The sequence below is a fragment of the Zalophus californianus genome, chromosome 2 (genome assembly GCF_009762305.2).
Source record: "Zalophus californianus isolate mZalCal1 chromosome 2, mZalCal1.pri.v2, whole genome shotgun sequence".
Classification (NCBI taxonomy): Eukaryota; Metazoa; Chordata; class Mammalia; order Carnivora; family Otariidae; genus Zalophus; species Zalophus californianus.
This window is the reverse complement of record NC_045596.1, coordinates 99,185,884-99,199,198: the sequence shown is the minus strand read 5'-3', so window position 1 is coordinate 99,199,198 and position 13,315 is coordinate 99,185,884. Positions and strand designations below refer to the sequence as shown.

At 40.6% G+C, this 13,315-nt stretch overlaps 1 protein-coding gene across 1 annotated transcript in view; it reads left to right on the top strand.

The window, feature by feature from the left end:
* LOC113925508 overlaps positions 1-13,315 on the top strand; it is a 50,980-nt gene that overhangs the window by 19,136 nt on the left and 18,529 nt on the right. The window contains exons 8-10 of the mRNA XM_035726268.1: positions 2,332-2,491; positions 10,128-10,341; positions 11,732-11,893. Coding sequence (XP_035582161.1) covers positions 2,332-2,491; positions 10,128-10,341; positions 11,732-11,893 — 536 coding nt within the window. The remainder of the gene's footprint in view (positions 1-2,331; positions 2,492-10,127; positions 10,342-11,731; positions 11,894-13,315) is intronic.

Genomic DNA, 13,315 nt, shown 5'->3' with positions numbered 1-13,315 from the left:
TGAAGTATAGTAATGTATGGTAATGGTGACAATGATATCTGCTAGAAATCTTAGAGCATTCCTTCTTACGTGCATTTTTTTTTTTATCTTTTTAATAATCCTGTGAGGTGGGATGCCTGGGTGGCTCAGTTAAGTGTCTGCCTTTGGCTCAGGTCATGATTCCAGGGTCCTGGGCTCCTTGCTCGGTGGGGAGCTGCTTCTCCTTCGTCCTGGCGCTCCCCCTGCTTGTGCTCTCTCTCTCTGACAAATAAATAAATAAAGGGCTGCTGGAGTGGGGGTGGAGTGGGAGGGATGGGGTGGCTGGGTGATAGACATTGGGGAGGGTATGTGCTATGGTGAGTGCTGTGAATTGTGCAAGACTGTTGGATCACAGATCTGTACCTCTGACACAAATAATGCAATATATGTTAAGGAAAAAAAAAGAAGATAGCAGGAGGGGAAGAATGAAGGGGGGTAAATCGGAGGGGGAGACGAACCATGAGAGAGGATAGACTCTGAAAAACAAACTGAGGGTTCTAGAGGGGAGGGGGTTGGGGGGATGGGTTAGCCTGGTGATGGGTATTAAAGAGGGCACGTTCTGCCTGGAGCACTGGGTGTTATGCACAGACAATGAATCATGGAACACTACATCACAAACTAATGATGTAATGTATGGTGATTAACATAACAATAAAAAATTTAAAGAAAAGAGGTGCCAGCCACATAGGAGGCGTGATCCCAACCACTGGGATCTTCAGGAATGTATGTGTAACTCCTTCTTGTTCAAAACCATTTGGATAAAATAAAATATACCCTTTTAAAAAATAATAATAAAAAATAAAAAATAAATAAAATCTTAAAAAGAAAATAATCCCGTGAAGCTATTACTCTTTTTCAAGTTATCTAAAGAATATTTTCAAGTGATCTGGAAATCTAAACAACCAATATCTTTGTATGAAATGTATATTCCCAGTCTTAGAATACAGAGAGTCACCAAGCGCATAGCTGAGGAAAAAATCCCCCCCACCATTTCGTGTTTCGTATTAATATTGACATCTCTGTAAAAGTCGGCCAACAACAAAAAGGAAAAAAGTCAAATACTTAAATATATTTATTTTAATAAAGTGCATTAATTTAGGTAAAACAATATAGATGATAACTTTTTAGACTTTGAGCAGCTTCACACACCAAGACAGCTCTAAGGAATCCGGAGAGCCTGTCATCCATGATGATCCATTAGCACTAATATTCAAAATGCATTTTTTAACAATGCTCTCAATTCTCAATTGCGGATTATCTCCTGGTTATCTTGGTGATTTGGTTGTATTGCTGTCGTACGTAGAAGCTTCTTTTTCCTTAAAAGAGGGAAGTCACTGTGATTCTTGTGAACACATCACTGACACTGCATCTATGACAGATGAAAAGGAACAGCAAAAGCTCCCCAAGTTACATTCAATAATAAATCAGAAATGACAGAAAGAGAACTTCCATTCTGTTCTTAAAAAATGAGATCCATATCATATAGCACAGGACCTTTGAGAATTCTATAGAGAGGAAACAATTTAAAGCATACAAGAACAAAACAAATCACTTGGCAGGCAACTCTCACTGACTCTGGGTGCAGTTTTCCACTCTGTAAACATCGTTTTGCACTTTGCTTCTGGGTTCCCAACACTGTGCAGCCTTCCCTCTGATCATCACCTGGCAGGACTCCCCTTGGAGGAAGGGCAGTAGTGGGAGGGAAGTAAAAAGCATAAAGGCAACCCATCCCACTGCCCTTGAGTAGCTCTGGCTCTAGAAATTGACAAAAGGAAATGAAAAAAATCTGTTCAACTGACATTATGTGAGAGAGAATAGCAATTCTTAATATATATGTTCAATTATTTAAAAAATATTAACCACCAATGCTTATTAATATATTTACTCTGATCCTTATAAGTTTGTGTGAGGGCAAACATTTCAAAGGATGAATGTAAGGCTCAGAGGGGTCAAGTAATTCGCCTAAGATGTGCAGATCTCGTTAGTGTCAAGGCAGAAACTAGAAGGCCTTAAATATTCTCAGATGGAAACACAGCAAAAGTCAGCATTGTGCAATGCACTGTTGAATCTATGTATTCCAAGTAAAGTAACATGCTTTAAATTTTTTTTCTCTTTTTAAAATCTTCCTTGGGCACCTGCTTTTTGCAGGGTGTCCCCAACAAGAGCGAAAATGATGCTCACTCAGGAGGCACTTCTTTATCCAGAAGCCCCAGGAGAACAGCAGCATATACCAGTGTGATGCATACACTCATGGTAAGGGGGATTTGATTAGAGCCATCACCATCAGCCGGAATCTATATTTTTTTCATATAGGACATGAACATCCCTATGTAATTAAAATGAGCCATCTTCCATCTACCACACTGCTGCCGCAGACACCAGAGGACTCCATCTCTCCTTCCACCCTCCAGGAGTCCCTCCTTCTGGAGCAGGGGCTCGCAGAGATGCAAGGCCAGTTAATCCTGAAGCCCAGGCACCCAACCCAGAACAAGCAAGGGAGAGGTGAGCCCCTTCCCTTTCTTCAGGTGTCTTCTCTTGGCTCATGTCTCCACTCTTGACCACAAATTCAGGACACAGAGCTCACTCTCTCTGAGGGGTTGGGGAGGAATAGTAGAGGCAAGAACCCAAAAACTGCACAGAATCAAGCTTAGAGAAACCCAAAGATCTTAAGACCCAACTCACTTCGAAGAAGGTTGTGTGCTTATTTTAATTCTCCTAGGTAGACTGTTACTCCTTTCTCTGTATCCCCAGAATGCTTTCTACATATAATTATGTGAGTACACATCTGTGTGTCTTCTTAAAGCACAAGCTGTTTGTGACCTGGAAACAGGTCTTCCCCATTCCAGGGTTTTATCTAGTATCTCAGGCCATCACAGGATGGAATAAAATGACTGCATGGCTTAGACGCACCTGGAATGGAAGAACTCCAGTGGAGTAAAGAGTTACGGAACTGAATTGGATTTATTCTGGGCTTAGGCTGAAGTGGCCTTGGGGTTACAGTTAGAATTCAAGTCTCAATTCTGCCCCCACTTTCCATGTCTGCTTCAGACACAGGTCAAGGCTGGAGCTAGACTGAATGTCTACGGTCAGGGCTTTTTAATCTTCCTTCTTGCTATATTTTTCCCTACCATTCCAGTATTCTCCCATTGATATTTCTTTCTCTGATGAAAATGTGTTATTCATCAGAGAACTATTGGGCCAAAAGAAAGCATTTTATTGCTATTATTGTTATTCTAGAAGCACAAAGTTTCAAAAAAATTTTTTTCTTTAACTTTTTTATTGTTATGTTAATCACCATACATTACATCATTAGTTTGTGATGTAGTGTTCCAGGATTCGTTGTTTGTGCATAACACCCAGTGCTCCAGGCAGAACGTGCCCTCTTTAATACCCATCACTAGGCTAACCCATTCCCCCAACCCCCTCCCCTCTAGAACCCTCAGTTTGTTTTTCAGAGTCCATCGTCTCTCATGGTTCGTCTCCCCCTCCGACTTACTCCCCTTCATTCTTCCCCTCCTGCTATCTTCTTCTTCTTTTTTTTTCTTAACATATATTGCATTATTTGTTTCAGAGGTACAGATCTGTGATTCAACAGTCTTGCACAATTCACAGCGCTCACCATAGCACATACCCTCCCCAATATGTATCACCCAGCCACCCCATCCCTCCCACCCCACCACCACTCCAGCAACCCTCAGTTTGTTTCCTGAGAGTAAGAATTCCTCATATCAGTGAGGTCATATGATATATGTCTTTCTCTGATTGACTTATTCACTCAGCACAACACCCTCCAGTTCCATCCACATCGTTGCAAATGGCAAGATCTCATTCCTTTTGATGACTGCATAATATTCCATTGTGTATATATACCACCTCTTCTTTATCCACTCATCTGTTGATGGACATCTTGGCTCTTTCCACAGTTTGGCTATTGTGGACATTGCTGCTATAAACATTGGGGTGCACGTACCCCTTTGGATCCCTACATTTGTATCTTTGGGGTAAATATCCAGTAGTGCAATTGCTGGATTGTATGGTAGCTCTATTTTCAACTTTTTGAGGAACCTCCATACTGTTTTCCAGAGTGGTTGCACCAGCTTGCATTCCCACCAACAGTGTAGGAGGATTCCCCTTTCTCCGCATCCCCGCCAACATCTGTCGTTTCCTGACTTCTTAATTTTAGTCATTCTGACTGGTGTGAGGTGGTATCTCATTGAGGTTTTGATTTGGATTTCCCTGATGCCGAGCAATGTTGAGCACTTTTTCATGTGTCTGTTGGCCATTTGGATGTCTTCTTTGGAAAAATGTCTGTTCATGTCTTCTGCCCATTTCTTGATTGGATTATTTGTTCTTTGGGTGTTGAGTTGGATAAGTTCTTTATAGATTTTGGATACTAGCCCTTTATCTGATGTCATTTGCAAATATCTTCTCCCATTCTGTCGGTTGTCTTTTGGTTTTGTGGACTGTTTCTTTTGCTGTGCAAAAGCTTTTTATCTTGATGAAATCCCAATAGTTCATTTGTGCCCCGGCTTCCCTTGCCTTTGGCAATATTTCTAGGAAGAAGTTGCTGCGGCTGAGGTCAAAGAGGTTGCTGCCTGTGTTCTCCTCCAGGATTTTGCTGGACTCCTGTCTCACATTTAGGTCTTTCAACCATTTGGAGTCTATTTTTGTGTGGTGTAAGGAAATGGTCCAGTTTCATTCTTCTGCATGTGGCTGTCCAATTTTCCCAACACCATTTGTTGAAGAGACTGTCTTTCTTCCACTGGACATTCTTTCCTGCTTTGTCAAAGATGAGTTGAACATAGAGTTGAGGGTCCATTTCTGGGCTATCTATTCTGTTCCATTGATCTATGTGTCTGTTTTCATGCCACTACCATACTGTCTTGATGATGACAGCTTTGAAATAGAGTTGGAAGTCTGAAATTGTGATGCCGCCAGCTTTGCTTTTCTTTTTCAACATTCCTCTGGCTATTCGGGGTCTCTTCTGGTTCCATACAAATTTTAGGATTATTTGTTCCATTTCTTTGAAAAAAGTGGATGGTATTTTGATGGGGATTGCATTGAATGTGTAGACTGCTCTAGGTAGCATTGACATCTTCACAATGTTTGTTCTTCCAATCCATGAGTATGGAAGGTTTTTCCATTTCTTTGTGTCTTCCTCAATTTCATTCATGAGTATTTTATAGTTTTCTGAATACAGATACTTTGCTTCTTTGGTTAGATTTATTCCTACGTATCTTATGGTTTTGGGTGCAATTGTAAATGGGATTGACTCCTGAATTTCTCTCTCTTCTGTGTTGTTGTTGGTGTATAGGAATGCCACTGATTTCTGTGCACTGATTTTATATCCTGCCACTTTACTGAATTCCTGTATGAGATCTAGCAGTTTTGGGGTGGAGTCTTTTGGGTTTTCCACATACAGTATCATATCATCAGCGAAGAGTAAGAGTTTGACTTCCTCTTTGCCGATTTGGATGCCTTTGGTTTCTTTTTGTTGTCTGATTGCTGTGCCTAGGACTTCTAATACTATGTTGAATAGCAGTGGTGAGAGCGGACATCCCTGCCACATTCCTGACCTTAGTGGGAAAGCTTTCAGCTTTTCCCAATTGAGAATGATATTTGCTGTAGGTTTTTCATAGATAGTTTTTATGATATTGAGGTATGTACCCTCTATCCCTATACTCTGAAGAGTTTTGATCAAGAAAGGATGCTGTTCTTTGTCAAATGCTTTTTCTGCATCTACTGAGAGGATCATATGATTCTTGTTCTTTCTTTTGTTAATATATTGTATCACATTGATTGATTTGCAGATGTTGAACCAGCCTTGCAGCCCAGGGATAAATCCCACTTGGTCATGGTGAATAATCCTTTTAATGTACTGTTGGATCCTATTGGCTAGTATTTTGGTGAGAATTTTGGCATCCATGTTCATTAAGGATATTGGTCTGTAATTCTCCTTTTTGATGGGGTCTTTGTCTGGTTTTGGGATCAAGGTAATGGTGGCCTCATAAAATGAGTTTGGAAGTTTTCCTTCCATTTCTATTTTTTGGAAGAGTTTCAGGAGAATAGGTATTAATTCTTCTTGAAATGTCTGATAGAATTCCCCTGGGAAGCCATCTGGCCCTGGGCTTTTGTTTGTTGGGAGATTTTTGATGACTGCTTCAATTTCCTTAATGGTTATAGGTCTGTTCAGGTTTTCTATTACTTCCTGGTTGTAGTTGATACATCTCTAGGAATGCATCCATTTCTTCCAGGTTATCTAATTTGCTGGCATAGAGTTGCTCATAATATGTTCTTATAATTGTTTGTACTTCTTTGGTGTTGGTTGTGATCTCTCCTCTTTCATTCATGATTTTGTTGATTTGGGTCATTTCTCTTTGCTTTTTGATAAGTCTGGCCAGGGGTTTATCAATCTTGTTAATTCTTTCAAACAACCAGCTCCTAGTTTCATTGATCTCTTCTACTGTTCTTTTGGTTTCTATTTCATTGATTTCTGCTCCGATCTTTATTATTTCTCTTCTCCTGCTGGGTTTAGGCTTTATTTGCTGTTCTTTCTCTAGCTCCTTTAGGTGTAGGGTTAGGTTGTGTATTTGAGACCTTTCTTATTTCTTGAGAAGGGCTTGTATTGCTATATACTTTCCTCTTAGGACTGCCTTTGCTGCATCCCAAAGATTTTGAACAGTTGTGTTTTCATTTTCATTTGTTTCCATGAATTTTTTTAATTCTTCTTTAATTTCCTGGTTGACCCATTCATTCCTTAGTAGGATGCTCTTTAGCCTCCATGTATTTGAGTTCTTTCCAACTTTCCTCTTGTGATTGAGTTCTAGTTTCAAAGCATTGTGGTCTGAAAATATGCAGGGAATAATCCCAACCTTTTGGTACCAGTTGAGACCTGATTTGTGACCTAGGATGTGAACTATTTTGGAGAATGTTCCATGGGCACTAGAGAAGAATGTGTATTCCGTTGCTTTGGGATGGAATGTTCTGAATATGTCTGTGAAGTCCGTTTGGTCCAGTGTTTCATTTAAAGTCTTTATTTCCTTGTTGATCTTTTGCTTAGATGATCTGTCCATTTCAGTCAGGGGGGTGTTAAAAGTCCCCCACTATTTTTGTATTGTTCTCAATGTGTTTCTTTGCTTTTGTTATTAATTGCCATATGTAATTGGCTGCTCCCATGTTAGGGGCATAGATATTTACAATTGTTAGATCTTCTTGTTGGATAGACCCTTTAGGTAGGATATAATATCCTTCCTAATCTCTTATTACAGTCTTTGTTTTAAAATCTAATTTTAAATTGCCACCCCAGCTTTCTTTTGGTGTCCATTAGCATGGTAAATGGTTTTCCACCCCCTCACTTTCAATGTGGGGGTGTCTTTGGGTCTAAAATGAGTCTCTTGCAGACAGCATATTGATGGGTCTTGTTTTTTAATCCAATCTGATAGCCTGTGTCTTTTGATTGGGTCATTTAGTGCATTTACATTCAGGGTAACTATTGAAAGATATGAATTTAGTGCCAATGTATTGCCTGTAAGGTGACTGTTACTGTATATTGTCTGTGTTCCTTTCTGATCTATGCTGCTTTTAGGCTCTCTCTTTGCTTAGAGGACCCCATTCCAAAAATTTTATTTATTAATATTCATACCCTAATTTGAGCATTAGGAAACATTAACCCAAATCTTACCAGGACTGTTTAAGAAAGAATAGGTTTCTATAAAGTTAGCTTCTTTAGTCATTCCTATATTTTTCATGGCTATAGCAAATATTTTTATTAGTAATAGTGGCAACATGAACTCCAACAGCAAATAATGTACATTATAAAACATCCAGCTAAGCCTGAAAATACCTTTGAGAAAGTATAGGACTCAATGTGTACTTATTTTCTGTATATACTCATAGAGTAGCTAGATATATAGCTTTGTACCAAAGGATACAACATTCTTCTTAAGAGCATTCCTCTTATTAAAGCTGAATAATGGAATATATTTGGGTAGTTTTAGAAATAATAAAACTAGGGTAAGAGTAGGGAACCCAGGTTGCATACAACAACTCAACTTACATATTAACAGGTATCTTAAGCAAATTCATACATTCTGCTGTACAGGAATCTCCTCCTGGATTTAAGAATGTATTTGCTTTCTTTCTTCTCTCCTTTTAAAATGGTAGGGGTATCAATTTCAGGGCAGGAAGAAAGAGCCTTAGTTAAGTAAAGTGGTAGCAATCCTTCATGATTGCCTACCTTCTAGAGGTTGCAAAATCAAATAGAGAATGGGAGTGATGTCTGCTTTGGAGGGGGAAGAGACTGATGTCTAGACTGCCTGAGGCCCTCTGATCAAGGAAATTACTTTTACCAAGGCTGCCATGAGCCATGACTTGTGCTGAGTCGTACATTACATTTAGTTCAATGAGTTGTAGGCAGCAGCATTTATGTTAAAGTTGAGCAAACCAAAGCTTAAAAAATTTTGAGTAATCTAACTAAGTGGCAGAACCAGGATGCTTCTGGTTCTTAGATCCTGGTCTCTCTGGTCAAGTGCCATCAGTGTTCCCACACACATGAGTGGATATGGTGATGCACTCACTACATCCCAGAAAAGCCCAGTGGACAGGTGTTTATGGGTGTTTGGTGAAATGTTGCTCATTTGTTTATCCTTCTACAGCTTGGCTCCTCTGTGGACTTTTAAAGAATTCAGTTATTTAAGCAGATTATGTAAATGCAAATGTTAAGGTATCTTATAAGGAAAATATTCATAGCTGAGCAGTAGAAACTTTCAACTCAGCTTTTCACTGCGGATCACCTTTTCTTTGTAAAGCTCTTCTTTTGCATTCCTTTGATAGGGTATGTTGGGTAATTCAAAATCATCTCTGGAAATTGGGGATAAATCAGGCATTCATAATCTCTCATTGTTTTTCTTTTTGTGTTTTCTTTCAAGCCCTGTACTGGTTTGGTGTATATACATGTATGTTTGAGTATGTGTGAAGAATTGTGTGCAATTCATTGTGGATTAGACTCTTTTCAGTAAATATCAAACATAGTTTACAAAAAAAAAATCATCTCTGGGTAGCTTGGTGGGGTATCACAAGAAAACACAGTCACCTGGAATCTTACCACATAGCATGTAATGACTATTTCCCAAGAACCCTGACTGCAGCAAGGCATTCTTGGGGATGGCCCAGAGCAGAGACACCAGAGGCTGCCTGAGAAGTGGGGTCAGGCGGGTCATGTCATGAAAGGCAGATCCTTTTGATCATAGAAAGATGAACACTCAGGGGTGCCTGGGTGGCTCAGTCATTAAGCGTCTGCCTTCAGCTCAGGTCATGATCCCAGGGTCCTGGGATTGAGCCCTGCATCAGGCTCCCTGCTCAGTGGGAGTCTGCTTCTCCCTCTCCCATTTCCCCCCCTGATTGTGTTCCCTCTCTCGCTGTCTCTCTCTGTCGAATAAATAAATAAAATCTTAAAAAAAAAAAAAAAGTTGAGCACACAGAAAGCAAAAGAGGAAACCTAAGGCAGGAGGAGACTCACTGTGCAAGCAGATAATTACCAAACTCAGCTTGATTTGAATACCAAATCTTTTGAGCTTTTAAAATTGGATCTGACACCACTGAATCCACTAATCATACTTACCAACAGGAAACAAACAACAAGTTAAGTGCCTCATGATAAAGCACAAAAGACAGTAGATGGCATTGGAAGCATTGACACTAAGTCTAATCAAGTCTCTAGGATTAACCATCAGTTTCCAGGATCTGGGGAAGAACAGATTAACACCATAAGAATGGTATTGGCCAATTTCAAAACATGCAGGATTCTACACAACAAATGCCTCAGTTTCCCCCTTCTAGCCATTACAATGAATGTACTGTAGAATAGGAATGCTGAAAATAAGGTTAAGTGGGGTGCCTGGGTGGCTCACTTGTTAAGCGTATACCTTGGGCTCAGGTCATGATCCCAGTGTCCTGGGATGGAGCCAGGCATTAGGCTCCAGGCTCTGCAGGAAGCATACTTCTCCCTCTCCCGCTCCCCCAGCTTGTGTTCCCTCTGTTGCTGTCTCTCTATGTGTCAAAAACAAACACACACTTTAGAAAAAAAAAAAAGAAGGTTAAGCAAATAAAAGAACAACAACTACTATTACTAATCTCACTTCTTCCCTAGATTGCAGCCGGAAGAGAGATAAAACATGTCCTTTAAGAACGTGGGCCATTCAAAAGGTCTCCACCACTTCCAAGGGGAACCAGTGCAGAGCCCCAACTTCTGGAAAGCCAGGACAGCTCTTTGGAGTTTCCCTCATGGATGTGTGTGATAAAGACAACCTGCCCACCCCGGTTCTGGTAGGTCATCTCATTTTGACTTCTACAGCCCTCCTAAGGTAGGGAAACTATGAGAGGCCAAGCGTCATCATCCAAATCTATCCCCAAATGGAGAAGTCATCAGATAGCGCTTGGCTTTGGCTGAGAAGCTCTGTTACTGTTATTTCAAAGAATGGAATCTGATTTAGGTACTGCAGAGTCATGAGGCGCATACAAGAGGAAAGGGCATTCTGGTCCATGCCACTTGGGTCATGTTTCCAAAAAGACCCACGTAGGACTGTTCAGATCAGTCAAAATGGACTCTGGGTCTGTGAGTCTCTGAGAGGCCACCTCGTCTTCCCACTCTCCCTTCACTGCCTTCCCGAACTCACAGTAGTCTCAAGTCTCCTTCAGCAGAGTCTACTCAGTCTAACAACTGCAAACATATGACACGAACATCAGGACATATCCTCTGGCAAATAGGAATCCATTAATCCTAACAGAATATGTCAAACGAAAGCCACAGAGTTTGGACTGTGTTATCTCAAACTGGTGGACTGAATTGTCAGTGTTGACATTCACGGAGTATTCGGTATCTCTGCAAGCACTGTGTTGGATGTAGGGCACGTTCTGCTAGATATGAAGGAATGTATCATATTCGCTAGCATGTGACATGCTAGCTACTACCCCAGTTCCTTGCATCACAGTGAATTAAGGCGGTAGCTAGGATTATCAACCTCCGCACTTCCCAAATGAATCAGAAAAGCCTCAGTACAGTACGTATGTGCCCCAGGTCACACAATAGATAAGTAGCATAATAGATTTCAGATCCGTTGCATTACCTGATTGCAGCCCTTATTAAATTTCTACACAGCAGGGAGAGGACATGAAGATAGAGCAAAAGACAATGAAAGACTCATGAGAAGGGAGTGTAATCAGAGAAGGAGAAGAGGGTTTTTGAGCCTGATTTTAAAAGAGGGAAGGAAATAGAAGAAATAGGAATGGAGTATACAGTCACTTAAAGAGAAATAAACACATGGGAAATGAGTATTTCCTAAATAGACTTCCATACTTGGGGGAAGAGCATCTATGTAAGGGAATAATGAGAAAAGAATGGGAAAGTAGGAAACAGACGGCGATTCCACAAAAGCCTTGAAGCAGAAAAGTTTGATTTAAAAGTGTAAATTCAATGGAAAGGAAAATCTGATTAAAATAAGGGTTTAAAATATTTCAGTGTATGACTGTAAAATGGATTTTTGGGTAGAAAATATAGAGAGAGACACTGAAAGAAAAAAAAATCCAGATCGACTTTCGTCCTTCCCGCTCTAAAACAGTGTACCATCACATTCCCCCGCTCGTTCAAAACGGAGGCAAGCTTGTGCTGTGGGTTTGTGGACATGAGACGCCATATACTTTCCTTTTCTTCCTACAGGATATGCTTTCCTTTATTAATCAAAAGGGGCCAGTCACAGAAGGCATCTTCAGAAAATCAGCCAATATAAAATCATGCAGAGTCCTAAAGGAGAAACTAAATTCTGGGGACAAAGTGAACCTGGACAGCGAATCTGTTCTTGTGGTCGCATCGGTCTTAAAGGTAGGGAAGGTTCCAGCATTATCCACACACGAGTCACTGAAGTTATGATTAGGGTCCTTCATCATGACTGCTCGAGGACCATAATGGGCATAATAGATTAAGAACCTGACAAACTGAAAAGCGCTTGACAAAATCAAAATTTAAGGAAGCTACTTTAGGAGTTAAAAGCCCCATATGTTAGAAATACTTTCTGTTTTCACCCCACACCGCCCTCCCCACCTTCACTCCTGGAGACTCCATGCAAAATACTCATACTAAAATGACTACTAGTAATGATAGTAAATTTCAAAATACGCGCTTACACATACACAATTGTTTACCAAAGCAAACATCCTCACCACCCTCCTAATGAAGGCAAAGTTTCCAAAGGCAATAGAACAGAGAAAGAATTTAGTCCACCCACCGTGGCACTTATTACCAGCTCTGAACAACTCTATGTCAATGTAGTAATGACTACAATCTTAGAATCTCAGTCACATTTGGTCTTTCCTTGTCCCCCATTAATGTTCGACGATACGATAAAAGCAATGGTTCAGAAATGACTTAGGTAACCACTCCTACACTGGGGCCATAGCAATATCCACTAGTAATATACATATAGGCATCGCGAGGCAGGAGAAGAATGATGATACACTAGGTGGCAAGATGAGTGTTGCCCTCTGTCAGGTGCACGCATGGAATTGATTCTCTAGCAAGAGGCACTAGGTTCTTTCCTAATTCCGTGTTGTAAGCACCGACTAGGAAGAGGGTGAGCACTTGTGGGTATAGTGCTTAGACATTTCTAAAGTTTTCTCTTCCTAAAGTTGACTGATCTTGGTGGAGAATCAGACTCTGCACCCTTGGCCTTGATAATATCGTGTCAAACTAACTGGAGAATTGGCCTAAACTAGGAATGAATGTATCCTCAGGACCACAATGAGTCTGCCATTAGACTCTCGACTTTTGGACAGTTAAGAAAAGGAAGAATGAAGCAATTATGAGAGTAGCTTTCTTCCAGGGAGCACACATACCCCAAATCAGAAGACCTGGTTCTTTCCTAACAGGTGTGCAAGAGCACACCTGTTTGTGTTTTGTTTGCTTCAGAACTTTTCTTGCTAGAATTAAGAGCTAGCACTGTGTCTAAAACAAGCAAAATGGGCATGTGTATTTCTGTCCAAGAAACTAACAGGATTTAGGATGGTCTATAGCCAGACCCTGTCAGTTTGTGGTACTTTGCACAAAAAAACACACGCAAAAAAATAAGTTCCAGATGACAGAAGGGAGCTTTACCTTCATTTCCACCACAGCCTAAGGGTCTGCTTTTATGCTTCTAAGTTTTAGCGGGAGAAAATCCAAGCACCTGCTTCTGCGTGTGCAAGTCAATGGAGAGTCAGAGCCGAGCTCTTGACTGTGGGTCACAGTTTGGGTATCTGTGAAGGAAGT